The sequence below is a fragment of the Lacerta agilis genome, chromosome 2 (assembly GCF_009819535.1).
Source record: "Lacerta agilis isolate rLacAgi1 chromosome 2, rLacAgi1.pri, whole genome shotgun sequence".
NCBI classification, from domain to species: domain Eukaryota; kingdom Metazoa; phylum Chordata; class Lepidosauria; order Squamata; family Lacertidae; genus Lacerta; species Lacerta agilis.
Genome location: NC_046313.1, coordinates 114,178,303 through 114,198,053, shown reverse-complemented (window position 1 = coordinate 114,198,053; position 19,751 = coordinate 114,178,303). Strand labels below are relative to the sequence as shown.

At 43.7% G+C, this 19,751-nt stretch overlaps 2 protein-coding genes and 1 non-coding gene across 3 annotated transcripts in view; 2 read left to right on the top strand and 1 right to left on the bottom strand.

Moving 5' to 3' along the window:
* Positions 1 to 19,751, top strand: part of LOC117042511 (zinc finger protein 208-like) — a 76,135-nt gene that overhangs the window by 32,277 nt on the left and 24,107 nt on the right. The window contains exons 6-7 of the mRNA XM_033142057.1: positions 1,230 to 2,556; positions 4,194 to 4,195. Coding sequence (XP_032997948.1) covers positions 1,230 to 2,545 — 1,316 coding nt within the window. The 3' untranslated portion in view covers positions 2,546 to 2,556; positions 4,194 to 4,195. The remainder of the gene's footprint in view (positions 1 to 1,229; positions 2,557 to 4,193; positions 4,196 to 19,751) is intronic.
* On the bottom strand, positions 6,182 to 6,291 carry LOC117043049. The gene has a single exon (XR_004426136.1). It is a non-coding gene; the product is annotated as a U6 spliceosomal RNA (small nuclear RNA).
* Positions 8,891 to 19,751, top strand: part of LOC117042510 — a 54,187-nt gene continuing 43,326 nt past the window's right edge. The window contains 4 exon segments of the mRNA XM_033142056.1: positions 8,891 to 8,948; positions 12,288 to 13,608; positions 16,723 to 17,127; positions 18,875 to 19,734. Coding sequence (XP_032997947.1) covers positions 8,903 to 8,948; positions 12,288 to 13,608; positions 16,723 to 17,127; positions 18,875 to 19,734 — 2,632 coding nt within the window. The 5' untranslated portion in view covers positions 8,891 to 8,902.

The following is a 19,751-nucleotide window of genomic DNA, read 5'->3' as shown; positions in this document are numbered from 1 at the left end:
TTCATGGGCCTCCTCAAGTGGTCCGGAGGGTAGCAACATGAGAACAGGGCCTTCTCTGCATTGGCTCCCCATCTGTAGAATGCTCTCCCCAGGGAAGTTCGCCTGGCGCCTATCTTGTACACCTTTGTTGTTGTTTAGTTGTCTGAGTCATGTCCAACTGTCCGTGACTGCATGAACCAGAGCATGCCTTGGAAACTCTCACTTTCCTCTCAAAGCTTTTCATTTTTTATGTCCATGGAACTTTCATGGCAAAATACTGGAGTGGGTTGCCAGTTCCTTCTCCAGGTGGATCACATTTAGTGTAAATTCTCGGCTGAAATGTCCATCTTGCGTGGCCCTGCACGGCATAGGTCATAGCTTCTCTTAGTTATTCAAGCCCCTTTGCCACGACAAGGCAGTGATCCATGAAGGGGTATACACCTTTAGGTGCCACGCAAAGATGTTCCTTATTAACCAGGTTTTTGCTTGATATGTTTGACATCCTATAGCCTTTTTCAAATGTGGCTCTTTTTTGTGGGGGGTGTTGTTGGGATGTTGTTTTTATTCTGATTATATATGGTGTGATCTTTTCTGTGAACCACGCTGAGACCTCCAGGTACAGGGCGGTATATAAACACAATAAATAATAATACTAATATTAATACTTTCATTATTTGTACCCCTCGGATCTGAGTGAGTTACCCCAGCCACTCTAGCTGCCTTCTAACAAATATAAAAGCATAATAAAACATAAAACTTTAAAAACTTCCCTATACATGGCTGCCTTCAGGTGTCTTCTAAAAGTCCGATAGTTGTTTATTTCCTTGACATCTGATGGGATAGCGTTCCACAGGGTGGGCACCACTACCAAGAAGGCCCTCTGCCTCGTTCCCTGTAACTTCCCTTTTTGCAGTGAGGGAACCACCAGAAGGCCTGGGACCTGGATCTCAGTGTCCTGACTGAATGATTTGGGTGAAGACGCTCCTTTCGCATTTCATCAGTTTTCCTTTTTATTCCATCAGGAGATGCTGAAGAGATGCTGGCAGAAGGGGAACAATCAGAAGTGTCACCAAAAGGATCCAAAGAGGAGGTGGAGCAAAGGAAGCTGAGGGTTCAAGATGGAGGCAGCAGACAAGAGGGGGGACAAAAGCAGAAGCCGGAAGGTGATTCTGGTACGTCTCAGGGTGGTGAAAATCAAATTCGCAGACAGGAGAAAAAGTATGAAAGCACCATGTGTGATAAGAGATTTGGTCATCGCTCAACTCTTACTATACATCAAAGAGTACACACAGGAGAGAAACCGTATACATGTTCAGCATGTGGCAAGAGCTTCAGTGACAGTAGCTCCCTTACCTCGCATCAACAAACTCATGCATTGGAGAAACCGTATAAATGTTCCAAGTGTGGAAAGAGGTTCATTCATATCCAGAGCCTTACGTCACATCACCGAACTCATACATGGGAGAAACCGTATAAATGTTTGGAATGTGGAAAGAGCTTCTGGCACGGTAGCCACCTTAAGTCACATCACCGAACTCATACAGGGGAGAAACCGTATACATGTTCAGAGTGTGGAAAGTGCTTCAGTCGAAGTAGTGGCCTTACCTCGCATCAAAGAACTCATACCGGGGAGAAACCTTATAAATGTTTTGAATGTCAAAAGAGCTTCAGTCAGAGTAGTAGCCTTACCTTGCATCAAAGATGTCATACAGGAGAGAAACCTTATAAATGTTCAGAGTGTGGAAAGAGCTTCAGTCGAAGTAGTTCCCTTATCTTGCATCTACGAACTCATACAGGAGAGAAACCTTATACATGTTCCGAATGTGGAAAGACCTTCAGTCACACTGGTGCCCTTACCTCGCATAAAAGATCTCATACAGGGGAGAAACCATATACATGTTCAGAGTGTGGAAAGAGCTTCAGTCAAAGTAGTGACCTTTCTTTGCATCAACGAATTCATACAGGGGAGAAACCGCATACGTGTTTGGAGTGTGGAAAGAGCTTCACTCGCAGAAATGCGCTTACTACACATCAACAAACTCATCAAGGCAGCAAACCTTATAAATGCTGGGAATGTGACAAGAGCTTCAGTCGCCGTTACTCCCTTTTCTTGCATCAAAAAATTCATATAGGGGAGAAACAATATACATGTTTGGAGTGTGGAAAGAGTTTCAGACATAGTTACACCCTTACCTTGCATCAAAAATTGCACACAGGAGAGAAACCTTATAAATGTTTGGAGTGTGGAAAGAGCTTCTCTCGTGGTAGCCTTCTCACGTTGCATCAAAGAACACATACAGGAGAGAAACCGTATACCTGTTCGGAGTGTGGAAAAAGCTTCAGGTGCAGCAGCTCCCTTACGTTGCATCAAAGAACTCATACAGGGGAGAAACCATATACATGTTCGGAGTGTGGGAAAAGCTTCAGGTGCAGCAGTTCCCTTAAGTCGCATCAAAGAACTCATACAGGGGAGAAACCGTATACATGTTCGGAGTGTGGGAAAAGCTTCAGTCTCAGTGGTAGCCTTACTAGACACCAAAGAACTCATACAGGGAGGAAATCTTAGAAATGTTTGGCGTATGGAAATAACTTCAGTGACAGGTGCTCCCTTCCTACACAGTAAAGAACTCGTCCAGGGAGCCAGTGTGCTGCGGTGGTTAAGAACGGTAGACTCGTAATCTGGTGAACCAGGTTCACATCTCCGCTCCTTCACATTCAGCTGCTGCATGACCTTGGGCTAGTCACACTTCTTTGAAGTCTCTCCGCCCCACTCACCTCACAGAGTGTTGTGGGGGAGGAAGGGAAAGAAGAATGTTAGCCGCCTTGAGACTCCTTCGGGTAGTGATAAAGCGGGATATCAGATCCAACCTCTTCTTCTTACACTCTTGGAGTGTTGACAGAGCTTCAGTTGCAGAAACTCCCTTATGTTACATCTAAGAACTCATACAGGGAGAAACCGTATACATGTTTGGAGTGTGGAAAGAGTTTCAGTCACAGTAGACACCAAATAACTCATAGAGGGAGAAAATCTTAGAAATGTTTCGCTTATGGAAAGAACTTCAATGATGGGCTCCCTTCCTAAACAGTAAAGAACTTGTACAAAGGAAACATCTTAGAAAGGGTTGGAGTGTGGGAAGATCTTTAATCATAGCGAACAACTCCTTCAGAGAGTAAGCCAATGATTGTGTTCAGACTTAGAATTTGCTTCCGTTAGAATTTTTATTCCTTTTAATGGGCTGTGTTGCAGATTGTTCTCATAATCTGAGTTAAATTTACATAACTATGCTCTATTTTCTTTCCCATGCATTATTTTTCATGTATTCCATCAGTTGTATATGGTGTTCCTTGAATATTTCTCCCATCCCCAAGATTTGTTAATCTGCCCGGAATTGATCTGATATTTTTCATAGACACAAATGTATTCGCTGGAATTCTGTTGACATATGTAAAGTGGATCTTGGCAATGAGAGTACAGCCCCTCAGATAACACCTCTAATGAACAAATGCTGAACAAATGCTGTTGAAAAACATATCCTGTATAATAAGCCTCAATACGCAGTCAAGAGAGAAATTCTTCTTTGGCGATCTCTCATAGCCAAGTAAGATTGTCTTCTATAAACACGGTTTTAACAATGAATCTGTAAGTGACTGTGGAGGCCACTTCTGGACCCACACATCCTTCCACAGTGGGGACATTGGTTCCCTGGCGGGAGTTGATAACGGTGTGGATTTGCCAAGCCTGCCTTCCTCTTAGCACGCTTCTCCCTTGTGTTCTGAGTTCGAGTGTCTTCAAAGTCCATGACACCTTTGGTCAACAGAAAAGTTTGAACAGTATAGAAGATGCATTGATTTTCCAGCCTGTGTCTAGAGTGTTAATAGGTCACTGTTTCAGGATGTGCGTTTCTTCACCTTCATCTGCCTAGGAGGGCTTTCAATTTTATGTCTCCGAAATATCCAGGCAGTGGCCGGTTCCTGATGGGATGTATTTGTGCTGTGTATTCTCCCCCCAGCTTCTCCATTAGAATTTTCCATACCCCACCCCACCCCCAGCAATGCATTCTGGAAATGTGAAATCCACTGTGCAGCTATGTGAAAGTATTTGTTTATCTGATAATCTTGCAAAGGAAGGAGATATAACCTCAGCCAGAACACATTAAAAAACCGAATTATGTTTTAAATACAGTTTTTAGATACATCAGTTTTGCACAGAAGAGCGGTCAAACATTTAAAAATACATGTGTGTTAGTGAGACAGTTTCCTGGCTGTCCTCAAGTAGAGATGGGAAGGCCGGGTAAAAAACTAGGAAATTTTTTTGGGGGGGGAATAGTCCCCCCATCCCCCCTCGTTTTCCCCCAAAGCTGTTTTTTAGACGTCCATGAGAAAAATGACAAAGAGGAAGAAGAAATGGAAAATGATAGCAGTAGTTCAGAAAGTGAGATAGAATAAACTGCATGTATATGTTGTGTCTTCTGTTGTTGCTTTAAATATAGAGGTGGACCTTAACTTTATTTGCTGTTAATGCTAAGGGGCAATTTTGATTATTATTTATGTTCATGGTTTCTTGCTTTATTTGTTGCTTTTGAGGGAAAGGGGGGTGGTTACCTGTTTTATTGCAAGCCTAATACTTTCATATACACTGTGTTTCATGCAGTTTCAAAACCTACTCCACACTCAATTCCCCCCCCCCCGTTTTTTCCGGAAAAAAACGGGAGAAACGTGTGTCCCCCTCCCCATGGCTTTAAAATTTCCGGAAATTTTTCATCTCTACTCATGCCCCTTTCATTCCTGCCTTGTTAGAAAATGTCCTCTGGTCCCCCCCCCCCATATGTCTGTCGTTCACTAAAATGCTTGCACTTTGGACATGAACTTTGCTGATTAAATTGTAGCTTGCAACTTTCATATCTCCGATAAGAGAGGAGTTTAGGGAGCAAACGGCCATCTTACTCCGATGACGTTGCTCCCCTGCCTTGCTGAGCTTGTGTGTGTCTGCTTCCTTGCACCCAAGGGATCTGCTGCTGTTCAGGCTCATGCCGCTATCTTTGCTGCCTTGTTAGAAGCTGCCCACTGGTGTCCCCCACCCACCCACGTATGTGTGTCATTCACGATAAGGCTTGCAGGAGCTGTTTCTTGACACTGGCGAAGAGCCTGCGCAGACCCCAGTATGTCTTGTTGCTGCTCTGAGTGCCAAAGGTGGCCCATTTTCCCACTAGGCACATGGGCAAGAGGGGAAGCGGGCACCCAAATCCTTATGGCTGGGTCTGCTGCTGAAGTCCAGAGGAAAGACAGGATCTAAGCCAGGAAACCTTGGTTCATTGTCGGGATCTGTTTCTCTGTGCACCTTTTTAGGAAATTAATTTTGGAAATGCAATTTGCGATGTTCCTGATTTGCCCAAAAATTTGCACCCAACTTTGGAACTCCCTGCCTAATGAAACAAGGCAGTTGCTTTCACTGAGATGGGAGTTGTAGTCAAGAAGAACCGGAGACCCAAGTTTGGGAATCCTGCTCTAGTGAAAGGTGAGGATACGGACATGAACTGTGCTGATTAAATTGTAGATTGGATCTTTCGTAGCTCTGATAAGAGAGGAGTTCAGGGAGCAAACGGCCATCTTGCTCTGATGATGTCTCTCCCCCTGCCTTGCTGAGCTTCTGTGTCTCTGCTCATGCCGCTATCTTTGTTGCCTTGTTAGAAGCTGCCCACTGGTGTCCCCCACTGGCAGCCTCCGCTGTATGTGTCATTCACGATAAGGCTTGCACGAACTGTTCCTCGCCACTGGCGGAGAGCCTGCGCAGACCCCAATGTGTCTTGTTGGTGCTCTGCCACATCTTGTGCCAAAGGTTGCCCATTTTTCCACCAGGCACATGGGCAAGAGGGGAAGAAGGCAAGCAAATCCTTAAGGCCGGGATCTGAGCCAGGAAACTGATTCGTTGTGGGGATCTGTTTCTCTGTGCATCTTTTTAGGAAATTAATTATGGAAATGCGATGTACAAGATTTGCCCAACAGGGCTGTCAAAAAATTGAAAAATATTTGCACCTGACTTTGGAACTCCCTGCCTATTGATAAGAGGCAGTTGCTTTCACTACTCTTTGCGGCACCCGCTAAAAACATTTTTGTTGATGCAAGCCTGTGCAGATGTGTCAAATGTTGGTGTGCATTTAACTCTTGAGTTTTATCTTTTATATTAAAACAAAATAAAAAATTTAAAAAATTCCTTCCAGTAGCACTTTATTTTTATTTTTTTATTGCGCAGGGGCCATGCTAATCTTCTCTGTACCGTTCCAATTCTTGCATATGTGCTGCCGAAGCGAGCACTTCCAGTAGCACCTTGGAGACCAACTAAGTTTGTTCTTGGTATGAGCTTTCGTGTCCTTGCACACTTCCTCGGATACACCCTTTTCTATTAATTATTTCATAACAAATACTAATTTTAATTTTTTTATTACTGAGAATGTAATTGTTATATTTTTCCTGAACCGTAGATTAAAAAAAACCCAAACATATATGTATAGTAAAGCTGCATTTAAATTTCAGGGAACAAAATAATAAATGCCTACAAAAGTATGCAATTCCTAAGAAGCCATTTAAAACTCGCTTCAGTGCAGGTTTTCTCAGGAGTCAGCCCATTCACAAGGTGGGAATATACGGTAAATAACACAGGAAAGTTGAAATGCATTCTGACTCCCATCTTCTTGGTTTCATAAAATCATCCCAATGCCTTATAATCATTGCCATCATTTTTATCATTATCATTATTATTTGAATTTACATACTATCCTATTCCATGGGGTCTCAGAATAAAATCAAGATATAAAACCACAAAATACATAATGAAAATCAAAACAACAACCCCCACAAAAAACCCACATGCCTTACCTTAACTTATAAAAAGCCGTTATTCAGTGTAATTATTCCACTAACGAATATAATAAATATAAATAAATAAATAAAGCAAAAATAGATATCAGGGTTTGTAGCCACTGACAGCCTAGTCCACAAATTTATACAATTCGCTTTTTTAAGCCTTCAAAGTGGGTGGCTCACTATTACCTCTGTACATCTCAGTGGGGAGGAGGAAACTTCCAGCCCCATATATCTGTCATATATTTTTATTCTTCTTTGGCGATCACTCATAGCCGAGTAAGATTGTCTTCCATAAACAACGGTTTTAACAATGAGTCCGTAAGTGACTGTGGAGGCCAATTCTGGATTCACATGTCCTTCCACAGTGGGGACATTGGTTCCCGGGCGGGAGTTGATCACGGTGTGGATTTGCCAAGCCTGCCTTCCTCTTAGCACGTTTCTCCTTTGCAGTTTCAAAGCCCATTACACCTTTGGTAAAGGCTGTTCTCCAATTGGAGCACTCGCAGGCCAGTGTTTCCCAATTGTTGGTTTTAGATTTGCCTTGAGACCATCTTTAAACCTCTTTTTTTTTACCACCAGCATTACGCTTTCCATTTTTTAGTTCCGAATAGAGTAGTTGTTTTGGAAGACGATAATCAGACATCCGCACAACATGACCAGTCTAACGAAGTTGATGTTGAAGAATCATTGCTTCAACACTGGTGATCTTTGCTTCTTCCAATACACTGGTATTAGTTCGCCTGTCTCCCCAAGTGATGTGTGATTTTTTTTGGAGACACCGTTGATGGAATCTTTCAAGGAGTTGGAGTGGTCCATGTATCACAAGCATACAGTAAGGTTGGTACTACAATAGCTTTGTAAACAAGCATTTTGGTTTCCTTGTGAATGTCCTCAAACACTCTGCACTTCAATCGAGAAAGCCGCACTCGCAGAGCTCCGGCAATGCTGGATTTCGGCATCAATGTCAGCCCTTGTGGAAAGGTAACTGCCAAGGTAGGAGAAGTGATCAACATTTTCCAACGTTACAACATTGATCTGGATTTGTGGCGCTGCAGAAGGGTTATTTTATACTTTTTGGTGCCGCACTTTGGTTTTTTGGATGTTGAGCCAAGCTTTTCGGAAGATACTTAGGATGGTTTGTAGCAGTGAGAGATACAGTGAAGATAACAGGTAGCCTGACATCTCGCTGGTTGATAGGGCATCAAATACTTATTTCACTCATTATAATGCACATCAATCTCTGACTTTTGTCTTCTGGGTTTCTGGGGGTTTTCCTGTTGTTATTCTGTTTCTCATAGCTACAATAAGCCTACCATTAAAATTATGGACTGGTCATTTCTTTGTCAGAGGGCAAACGGGCAAATTTGCAGGGGATCAAATACCCCCCCCCCCACACTATATATGGGGTTGTACTAGGTGACCTGGCGTGCTCTGGTCCATGGGGTCACGAAGAGTCGGACACGACTGAACGACTGAACAACAACAACAACAACTAGGTGACCATCTGGGCCCATTTAACTTTACAATTCTCCGATTCGATATCCTAGGACTAGAGTCTTGCCTTGCCTTTCACCTTTGCCCTAGATATTATTCAAGTGCATTTTCAGCACCCCTTTTAATTTTTCTTTATTTTTCTTCTGTCTATGCATTATTTCCCTACACTGTGCCCACCCCCTCCAGGAATGTTCTCTCTCTCTCTCTCTCTCTCTCCCCCCCCCCCGCTGAGTTGCTTCCCCCTCCCCCATATTTGAGTGAAAGGGATCCATAGGTCATAGAATAAACATGTCCCCCATATCAGTCTCAACAGCCAGAGAAGGCGCTGCAACTCTCCCAACATCTTTACCTCACCCCGAAAGCCACACTCCTCCATCATGGTCTCCTGAAACAGACGGATGCCAACATCATCATAGATTCCCACAGGATCCTGCCGCTCGGCTCCGAAACGGTTAAGAGCAGTGGCGACGGAGCTGAGATTCCTAGAGCGGAGGAAAAAAAAGACTGTCGGGAGGATAGGAGCTTCCGCTTCCCGTCCCGCTTCCCGTGGTGGTGGGGGGGGGGAGAGATGCTGGTCATGGCGGCGTCTGTCCTTCCTCGCGGAGGCGCTGGAGGTAGGTCATGTTATTATTATGTTTTATAACGGGGGGGGGGCACAGTGGTGGTCCTGCTGGAGGGAGTATGGGGAGGGATTAAAAAAATCTTATTAGGCAAACCGTTTCAATGTTAAGTTTTCTTCTGTGTCTCCCTTTTTCTAGTCAATTTATCCAGATTTTCACATTATTTTTCAAGACCTCTCCTAATGCACACGCTTTTGCAAAGGATATTATTATTATTATTATATTTACATTTCCCATAACTGTTGCATTCTGTATATAATTCCTCTAAAATAATGCATTTATAGGTCTTTCCCCCTTTCAATGGGGGGTAGGACATCTTTTCCCAATGGAAGGGCAGATCTTTCTCCTGCTCTCCTCCCTGCAGGCCAACTTGGGCAGGTGGGTGACCTTCCTTGGTCTCCCCTTAGGGCTTGGGGTCAAGGCAAACCGTTAAGCATTGGAAAACCTTCTGCAGGGGCACCCCCTGGAACGTGTAATAATTTTTATCTGGCCTGTTTTTACTATCATTTATTAAATTCATATACCTTCCTGTACCCACAGACCTCAGGGTGGTTCACAGAATAAAATTACAATATAATCAAAACAGAAACAAAAATAACCCAATAACACCCCCCACCCCCACACATTTTATAACATTTGTGTTTCAATTAAAAACAGCAGTTTCTGCAAGAGCAGTTTGGGGCAGAAGAGGTTAAAAAAAAGAAGACAAACAAGCAACTTCAAGTCCATATTAAAATTCCAGGTGTGGCTGAGATCTTATACACACAGGATAATAATGATACTACTACTACTACTACTACTAATAATAATAACTGGCCCCCTGGTATACTCCAAGCTGGGAGACTGAATGCAAGTGGATGAAAAATCCAAATTAATGCAACCAAACACTGGTAAGGGCTCAATATCCAACGTAGCTGGTGGCAGTGAAGGCAGCAAAGAAAACATAGTTTTCTGCCTCCATTGCATCCTCAATATGTCATCTGGCAGAGCTTTTCTGGGTTGTACAGGGCCTTTTACAGGCTGGCCCAAGGGAGGTGGTAGAACCAGCAGTAGCTTGCTGTGAATTGTTTGCAAAACATTTAGAAGATAAAATTGCTTGCATCCACCAAGACCTTGAATCTGCTGTTATAGCAGATGAATCTCATGGGGTGTTCAGAGCACAGTCTAATCCTGTTGTGCTGGATTAATCTTTTCAGTTGGTAAGGCTCGAGGATGTGGACAAGGTGCTTGGATCAGTCAGGGTGACCATTTGCACTCTAGACCCTTGCCTCTCTTGGCTGATAAAATCCAGCAGGGAGGGAACAGCTGGCTGGGCCAGGGAGATGATCAGTGCCTCTTTACGAGAGGGGGTGGTCCCTGCGTGTTTGAAGGAGGCAGTGGTAAAACCGCTCCTTAACAAACCTTCCCTGGATTCAGAACACTTAACCAACTACTGGCCTCTTGCTAAGCTCCCTTTCCTGGGCAGGGTTATGGAGCGAGTGGTCGCAGATCAGATCCAGGTGCTTTTGGAAGAAAGTGATTTTCTGGATCCATTTCAATCAGGGTTTAGGCCTGGTTTTGGCACAGAAACTGCTTTGGTCACCCTCTATGATGACCTCTGTCGAGAGAGAGAAAAAGGAAATGTGTCCCTGTTAATTCTTCTCAACCTCTCAGCGGCTTTCAATAATATTGACTGTGGTATCCTTCTGGAGCAACTCTGTGGACTGGGGGTGGGTGGCCCTGCTTTTCAGTGGTTCCAGTCCTTGGTAATGGATTGGATGAGAGCCAAAAATTGAAGCTCAATCCAGATAAGACTGAGGCTAAGTTAGTGGGTGGTTCCCTAGAGCAGATGGCTGGAAGGTTGCCTGCTCTTGATGGGGTTACACTTCCTCTGAAGGAGCAGGTTTGTAGCTTGGGGTTAGTCCTGGATCCTTTGCTGTCACTCGAGGCTCCGATGGCCTGGACTGCCTTCCATCAGCTTGGGCTGGTGGCCAAGCTACACCCCTATCTGGACAGGGATAGCCTATCTACCATTTACAGGTGGGTAGCCGTGTTGGTCTGCCATAGTCGAAACAAAATAGGAAATTCTTTCCAGTAGCACCTTAGAGACCAACTATCTACCATTGTCTGTGCTCTGGGAACTTCAAGGTTTGATATACATATGCGTTATACGTAGGGTTGCCTCTGAAGCCAGTTTGGAGACTTCAGCTAGTGCAGAATTCAGCAGATAGGTTGCTCACCGGAGCAAGACGGTTTGAGCATATTGCACCAATCCTGGTCTGATTATCCTTGCTACCAATTAGTTTCCGGGCCCAATTCAAAGTGCTGGTTTTGACCTATAAAGCCTTAAATGGCTCAGAACCACAATACCTCAAGGACTGCTTCTTTCCATATGAATTTACCTGGACCCTGAGATCCCCTTCTGAGGGCCTCCTTCGTGGGCCTCCTCAAGCGGTCCGGCAGGTAGCAACACGAGAACAGGGCCTTCTCTGCATTTTCTCCCCATCTGTGGAATGCTCTCCCCAGGGAAGTTCGTCTGGCGCCTATCTTGTACACCTTTGTTGTTGTTTAGTTGTCTTAGTCGTGTCCAACTGTCCGTGACTGCATGAATTCAAAGTACTGGTTTTGACCTATAAAGCGTTAAATGGCTCAGAACCACAATACCTCAAGGACCGCCTCTTCGCATATGAACCTACCTGGACCCTGAGGCCCCTTCTAAGGCCCTTATTTATGTGCCTTCTCCTCTAGAGGCCTTCTATGCAGTGGCTCCCCGTCTCTAGAATGATCTCCCCAGCGACACTCGCCTGGTGCCTTCATTGTACACCTTTAGGCACCAGGCAAAAACATTCCTTTTTAACCAGGCCTTTGGTTGATCTGTTTGACATCCAATGCCCTTTTTTAAACGTGGCTCTTTTCTGGAGGGCTGTTATCGGGTTTTTATTCTGATTATATCTATTGTGATATTTCCTGTGAAGTGCCCTGAGACCTCTGGGTATAGTGGAGTATACAAACAATAATAATAATAATAATAATAATAATAATTTATTTATACCCTATTAATCTGACTAGTTTGCCCCAGCCACTCTAGCTGGCTTCCAACAAATCTAAAAGCATAATTAAACATTAAACATTAAAAAGTTCCCTTCAGATGTCTTCTAAATGTTGTATAGTTATTTGTTTCCTTGACATCTGGCGGGATAGCGTTCCACAGGGTGGCCACCACTACTGAGAAGGCTTCCTGCCTCGTTCCCTGTAACTTCACTTCTCACAGTGAGGAAACTGCTAGATGCTCCTGGGACCTGGGGTGATGACACTCCTTTGGCATTTCTTCAGTTTGCCTTTTATTTCCATCAGGAGATGTTAAAGGGATGCTGGCAGAAGGGGAACAATCAGAAATGTCACCACAAAGAGCCAAAGAGGAGGAGGAGCAAAGGAAGTTGGGGGCACAAGATGAAGGTAGCAGGCGAGAGGGGAGACGAAACCAGAAATCAGATGGTGACTCTGGTACGTCTCAGGGTGGTGAAAATCAAATTCACAGAGAGCAGAAAAAGCATGAATGCACAGTGTGTGGAAAGAGATTGGGTAGTCACTCAGCTCTTACTATACATCAAAGAGTGCACACAGGGGAGAAACCGTATACCTGTTCAGAGTGTGGAAAGAGCTTCAGTCGGAGTGGTACCCTTACCTTGCATCAAAGAACTCATACGGGAGACAAACCTTATACATGTTCAGAGTGTGGAAAGAGCTTCGCTCAGAGTGGTACCCTAATCTTGCATCAAAGAACTCATACAGGGGAGAAGATGTATAAATGTTTGGACTGTGGAAAGAGCTTCAGTCACAGTAGTGCCTTTATCTTGCATCAAAGAACTCATATAGGGGAGAAACCTTATACATGTTCAGTGTGTGGAAAGAGCTTCAGTCACAGTGGTAACCTTACTTCACATCAAAGAATTCATACAGGAGACAAACCTTATACATGTTCAGAGTGTGGAAAGAGCTTCAGTCGCATCGACACCCTTACCTTGCATCAACGAATTCATACAGGGGAGAAACCGCATACATGTTCGGAGTGTGGAAAGAGCTTCAGTCAGAGTGGTAACCTTACTTCGCATCAAAGAACTCATACAGGGGACAAACCTTATACATGTTCAAAGTGTGGAAAGAGCTTCAGTCGCATCGACACCCTTACCTTGCATCAACAAATTCATACTGGGGAGAAACCGCATACATGTTTGGTGTGTGAAAAGAGCTTCACTCACAATAGTGCACTTACTAGACATCAACAAAGTCATCAAGGCAGGAAACCTTATGAATGCTGGGAATGTGGCAAGAGCCTCAGTTGCATCAATTCCCTTTCCTCGCATCAAAGACTGCACACAGGAGATAAACCTTATAAGTGTTTGGAGTGTGGCAAGAGCTTCTGTCGTGGTAGCCAACTCATGTTGCATCAAGGGACTCATATAGGAGAGAAACCGTATGCATGTTCAGAGTGTGGAAAAAGCTTCAGGTGCAGTAGCTCCCTTACGTTGCATCAAAGAACTCATACAGGCGAGAAACCTTATAAATGTTTGGAGTGTGGCAAGAGCTTCAGTTTCAGCAACTCCCTTACATTACATCAAAGAAATCATACAGGAGAGAAACCGTATATATGTTCGGAGTGTGGAAAAAGCTTCAGGTGCAGTAGCTCCCTTTGTTGTTGTTGTTGTTCAGTCGTTCAGTCGTGTCCGACTCTTCGTGACCCCATGGACCAGAGCACGCCAGGCACGCCTATCCTTCACTGCCTCCCGCAGTTTGGCCAAACTCATGTTAGTAGCTTCGAGAATACTGTCCAACCATCTCATCCTCTGTCGTCCCCTTCTCCTTGTGCCCTCAGTCTTTCCCAACATCAGGGTCTTTTCCAGGGAGTCTTCTCTTCTCATGAGGTGGCCAAAGTACTGGAGCCTCAACTTCAGGATCTGTCCTTCTAGTGAGCACTCAGGGCCGATTTCCTTGAGAATGGATAGGTTTGATCTTCTTGCAGTCCATGGGACTCTCAAGAGTCTCCTCCAGCACCATAATTCAAAAGCATCAATTCTTCGGCGATCAGCCTTCTTGATGGTCCAGCTCTCACTTCCGTACATTACTACTGGAAAAACCATAGCTTTAACTATACGGACCTTTGTCGGCAAGGTGATGTCTTTGCTTTTTAAGATGCTGTCTAGGTTTGTCATTGCTTTTCTCCCAAGAAGCAGGCGTCTTCTAATTTCGTGACTGCTGTCACCATCTGCAGTGATCATGGAACCCAAGAAAGTGAAATCTCTCACTGCCTCCATTTCTTCCCCTTCTATTTGCCAGGAGGTGATGGGACCAGTGGCCATGATCTTAGTTTTTTTGATGTTGAGCTTCAGACCATATTTTGCGCTTTCCTCTTTCACCCTCATTAAAAGGTTCTTCAATTCCTCCTCACTTTCTGCCATCAAGGTTGTATCATCAGCATATCTGAGGTTGTTGATATTTTTTCCGGCAATCTTAATTCCGGTTTGGGATTCATCCAGCCCAGCCTTTCGCATGATGAATTCTGCATATAAGTTAAATAAGCAGGGGGACAATATACAGCCTTGTCGTACTCCTTTCCCAATTTTGAACCAATCAGTTATTCCATATCCAGTTCTAACTGTAGCTTCTTGTCCTACATACAGATTTCTCAGGAGACGGATGAGGTGATCAGGCACTCCCATTTCTTTAAGAACTTTCCATAGTTTGCTGTGGTCGACACAGTCAAATGCTTTTGCGTAGTCAATGAAGCAGAAGTAGATGTTTTTCTGGAACTCTCTAGCTTTCTCCATAATCCAGCGCATGTTTGCAATTTGGTCTCTGGTTCCTCTGCCCCTTCGAAATCCAGCTTGCACTTCTGGGAGTTCTCGGTCCACGTACTGCTTAAGCCTGCCTTGTAGAATTTTAAGCATAACCTTGCTAGCGTGTGAAATGAGTGCAATTGTGCGGTAGTTAGAGCATTCTTTGGCACTGCCCTTCTTTGGGATTGGGATGTAAACTGATCTTCTCCAATCCTCTGGCCACTGCTGAGTTTTCCAAACTTGTTGGCATATTGAGTGTAGCACCTTAACAGCATCATCTTTTAGGATTTTAAATAGTTCAGCTGGAATATCATCACTTCCACTGGCCTTGTTGTTAGCAAGGCTTTCTAAGGCCCATTTGACTTCACTCTCCAGGATGTCTGGCTCAAGGTCAGCAACCACACTACCTGGGGTGTATGAGACCTCTATATCTTTCTGGTATAGTTCCTCTGTGTATTCTTGCCACCTCTTCTTGATGTCTTCTGCTTCTGTTAGGTCCTTTCCACTTTTGTCCTTAATTGTGGTAATCTTTGTACGAAATGTTCCTTTCATATCTCCAATTTTCTTGAACAGATCTCTGGTTTTTCCCATTCTGTTATTTTCCTCTATTTCTTTGCATTGTTCGTTTAGAAAGGCCCTCTTGTCTCTCCTTGCTATTCTTTGGAAATCTGCATTCAATTTCCTGTATCTTTCACTATCTCCCTCGCATTTTGCTTGCCTTCTCTCCACCGCTATTTTTAAGGCCTCATTGGACAGCCACTTTGCTTTCTTGCATTTCTTTTTCGTTGGGATGGTTTTCGTTGCTGCCTCCTGTATAATGTTACGAGCCTCCATCCACAGTTCTTCAGGCACTCTATCCACCAAATCTAAGTCCTTAAACCTGTTTTTCACTTCAACTGTGTATTCATAAGGAATTTGATTTAGATTGTATCTTACTGGCCCAGTGGTTTTTCCTACTTTCTTCAGTTTAAGCTGGAATTTTGCTATAAGAAGCTGATGATCAGAGCCACAGTCAGCTCCAGGTCTTGTTTTTGCTGAGTGTATAGAGCTTCTCCATCTTTGGCTGCAGAGAATATAATCAATCTGATTTCGATGTTGCCCATCTGGTGATGTCCATGTGTAGAGTCGTCTCTTGTGTTGTTGGAAAAGAGTGTTTGTGATGACCAGCTTGTTCTCTTGACAGAACTCTATTAGCCTTTGCCCTGCTTCATTTTGAACTCCAAGGCCAAACTTGCCGGTTGTTCCTTTTATCTCTTGACTCCCTACTTTAGCATTCCAATCCCCTATAATGAGAAGAACATCCTTCTTTGGTGTCATTTCTATAAGGTGTTGTAAGTCTTCATAGAATTGGTCAATTTCAGTTTCTTCAGCACTGGAAGTTGGTGCATAAACTTGGATTACTGTGATGTTAAAAGGACTGCCTTGGATTCGTATCGAGATCAATCTATCATTTTTGAAATTGCATCCCAGTACAGCTTTCGCCACTCTTTTGTTGACTATGAGAGCCACTCCATTTCTTTTACGGGATTCCTGCCCGCAGTAGTAGATATGATAGTCATCTGAACTGAATTCGCCCATTCCCGTCCATTTTAGTTCACTGATGCCTAGGATGTCAATGTTTATTCTTGCCATCTCATTTTTGACCACATCCAGCTTACCAAGGTTCATGGTTCTTACATTCCAGGTTCCTATGCAATACTTTTCTTTACAGCATTGGACTTTCCTTTCGCTTCCAGGCATATCCGCAACCGAGCGTCCTTTCGGCTTTGGCCCAGCCGCTTCATCAGCTCTGGATCTACTTGTACTTGTCCTCCACTCTTCCCCAGTAGCATGTTGGACGCCTTCCGACCTGAGGGGCTCATCTTCCAGCGTCATAACTTTTATATGCCTGTTGTCTTTGTCCATGGAGTTTTCTTGGCAGGGATACTGGAGTGGGTTGCCAGTTCCTCCTCCAGGTGGATCAGTTCCTCCCTTAAGTCGCATCAAAGAACTCATACAGGGGAGAAACCGTATACATGTTTGGAGTGTGGAAAAAGCTTCAGTTGTGGTAACTCCCTTAAGTTGCATCAAAGAACTCATACAGGAGAGAAACCGTATACATGTTCAGAGTGTGGAAAGAGCTTCAGTCACAGTTGCAGCCTTACCTTGCATCAAAGACTGCACACAGGAGAGAAACCTTATAAATGTTTCGAGTGCGGCAAGAGCTTCTGTCATGGTCGCAAACTCACATTGCATCAAAGAACTCATACAGGAGAGAAACCTTATAAATGTTTGGAGTGTGGCAAGAGCTTCAGTTTCAGCAGCTCCCTTACATTACATCAAAGAATTCATAGAGGAGAGAAACCGTATATATGTTCGGAGTGTGGGAAAAGCTTCATTTGCAGTAGTAGCCTATACTAGACACCAAAGAACTCATACATGGAGGAAATCTTAGAAATGTTTGGCGTATGGAAAGAACTTCAGTGACAAGGGCACCCTTACTAAACAGTAAAGAACTCATACAAGGAAAACATCTTAGAAAGGTTGGAGTGTAGGAAGATCTTTAATCATATCAAATAACTCCTACTGAGAGTAAGCCAATGATCGTGTTCAGCATTAGAATTTGCTTCCATTAGAATTCTTATTCCTTTTAATGGCTGTGTTGCAGATTATTCTCCTGATCAGAGATAGATTTACATAGCTGTATTCTGTTTTATTTCGCATTTTCCATTTATTCATCATTTCCATATACCGTTGCTTGAATATTTCTCCCTTCCCAAAGATTTGTTAATCTGTTGTGAATTTCTCCTTGATATTACCAGGCTTGTATTCTGTTGACATATATAAAGTAGATCTTTGCAATGAGAGTATAGCCTCTCAGATCACGCTGTCCACTGGTTACAAGTCTCTCACCAACCCTTGTATGCGTGGCCAGAAATATTCTACCTGAAGGAGCGCCTCCACTCCCATCGTCCAGCCTGGACACTGAGGTCCAGCTCCGAGGGCCTTCTGGTGGTTCCCTCACTGTGAGAAGTGAGGTTACAGGGAACCACAATAAACCCTAGGCTACGTGCAAGATAGAACTCTAACCACAATGAATGCAACTGGCTGATTCTCACTAATCTAATGTCTTATTTATTCTATCATCACCATCAAATGAAGTATAAAGTGGAATAGACCTTCATGTATGTTTGTGTTTCTGTATTGCAACACTTATTAAGTGGTTGATCGAGTGGTTCCTCTGATCTTTTAGTTGAACTTTATACTTCATTTGATGATGATGAATAAATAAGATACTAGCGTTGTGATAATCAGCCGGTTATGTTCATTGTGGTTTGGGTTACAGGGAACCAGGCAGAGGGCCTTCTCAGTAGTGGCACCCGCCCTGTGGGATGCCCTCCCATTGGACACCAATGAAATAAACAACTTTCTGAATTTAGAAGACATCTGAACGCAACTCTGTATAGGAAAAATTTTAATGTCTAAGTTTTTAACAATTTTTTTATGTGCTGTAAGCCGCCGAGAGTGGCTGGGGAAACCCAGCCAGATAGGTGGGATATAAATATTAAAGGATGGTGATGATTTGATAACACTGGTAATGGATTCATTGTGCAACATTTTGATATTCGTGTCAATGTTTAGTTGTAATGTGGTCTTGGGTTGATTTTATTTTAACTGCTTTTAGCATCTTATGAATAAATGTTGTTGAAAAACATGTATACTGTGTTCTCCCCCAGCTCTCCCTTCCACTACTATTTTTCCCGCCCCACATACTCTAGTGAAAGGTGATATTTTGGACCTGAACTCTGCTGATCAAATACCTGAGAGTGCAGGTAATAGACCAGCAAACTTAACCCATCTTCTCCAATGGATGCCTGTTGCTCTTTCCCCTTTCATTGCTGCCTTGTTTCGCATTTCATCAGTTTGCCTTTTTATTCCACCAGGAGATGTTGAAGGGATGCTAGCAGAAGGGGAAGAATCAGAAGTGTCACCACAAAGAGCCAAAGAGGAGGAGGAGCAAAGGAAGTTGGGGGCACAAGATGGAGGCAGCAGGCGAGAGGGGAGACGAAAGCAGAAGGCGGAGGGTGACTCTGGTACATCTCAGGGTGTTGAAAATCAAATTTGCAGAGAGGAGAAAAAGCATGAATGTACTGTGTGTGGAAAGGGATTTGGTAGTCTCTCAACTCTGACCACACATCAAAGAGTACACACTGGAGAGAAACCGTATAAATGTTTGGAGTGTGGAAAGAGCTTTAGTCACAGTGGTCACCTTACATTGCATCAAAGATCTCATACAGGGGAGAAACCTTATACATGTTCAGAGTGTGGAAAGAGCTTCACTCAAAGTAGTGGCCTTACCTTGCACCAAAGATCTCATACAGGGGAGAAACCATATACATGTTCAGAGTGTGGAAAGAGCTTCACTCAAAGTAGTGACCTTTCTTTGCATCAACACATTCATACAGGGGAGAAACCGTATACATGTTCTGAGTGTGGAAAGAGCTTCAGTCACAGCAGTGCGCTTACTAGACATCAACAAACTCATCGAGGCAGCAAACCTTATAAATGTTGGGAATGTGGCAACAGCTTCAGTCGCATCGACTCCCTTTCCTTGCATCAAAAAATTCATATAGGGGAGAAACGATATACATGTTTGGAGTGTGGAAAGAGCTTCACTCAGAATGGCACCCTTACGTTGCATCAAAGAGTGCACACAGGAGAGAAACCTTATAAATGCTTGGTGTGCGGGAAGAGCTTCAGTCGTGGTAGCTCCCTTATGTTGCACCAGCGAACGCATACAGGAGAGAAAACGTATACATGTCCAGAGTGTGGAAAAAGCTTCATTTGCAGTAGCTCCCTTATGTTGCATCAAAGAACTCACACCGGGGACAAACCATATAAATGTTCCGAGTGTGGAAAGAGCTTCAGGAACAGGAGTCACCTTACTAGACACCAGAGAACTCATACAGGGAGCAAATCTTAAAAATGTTTGGTGTATGGAAAG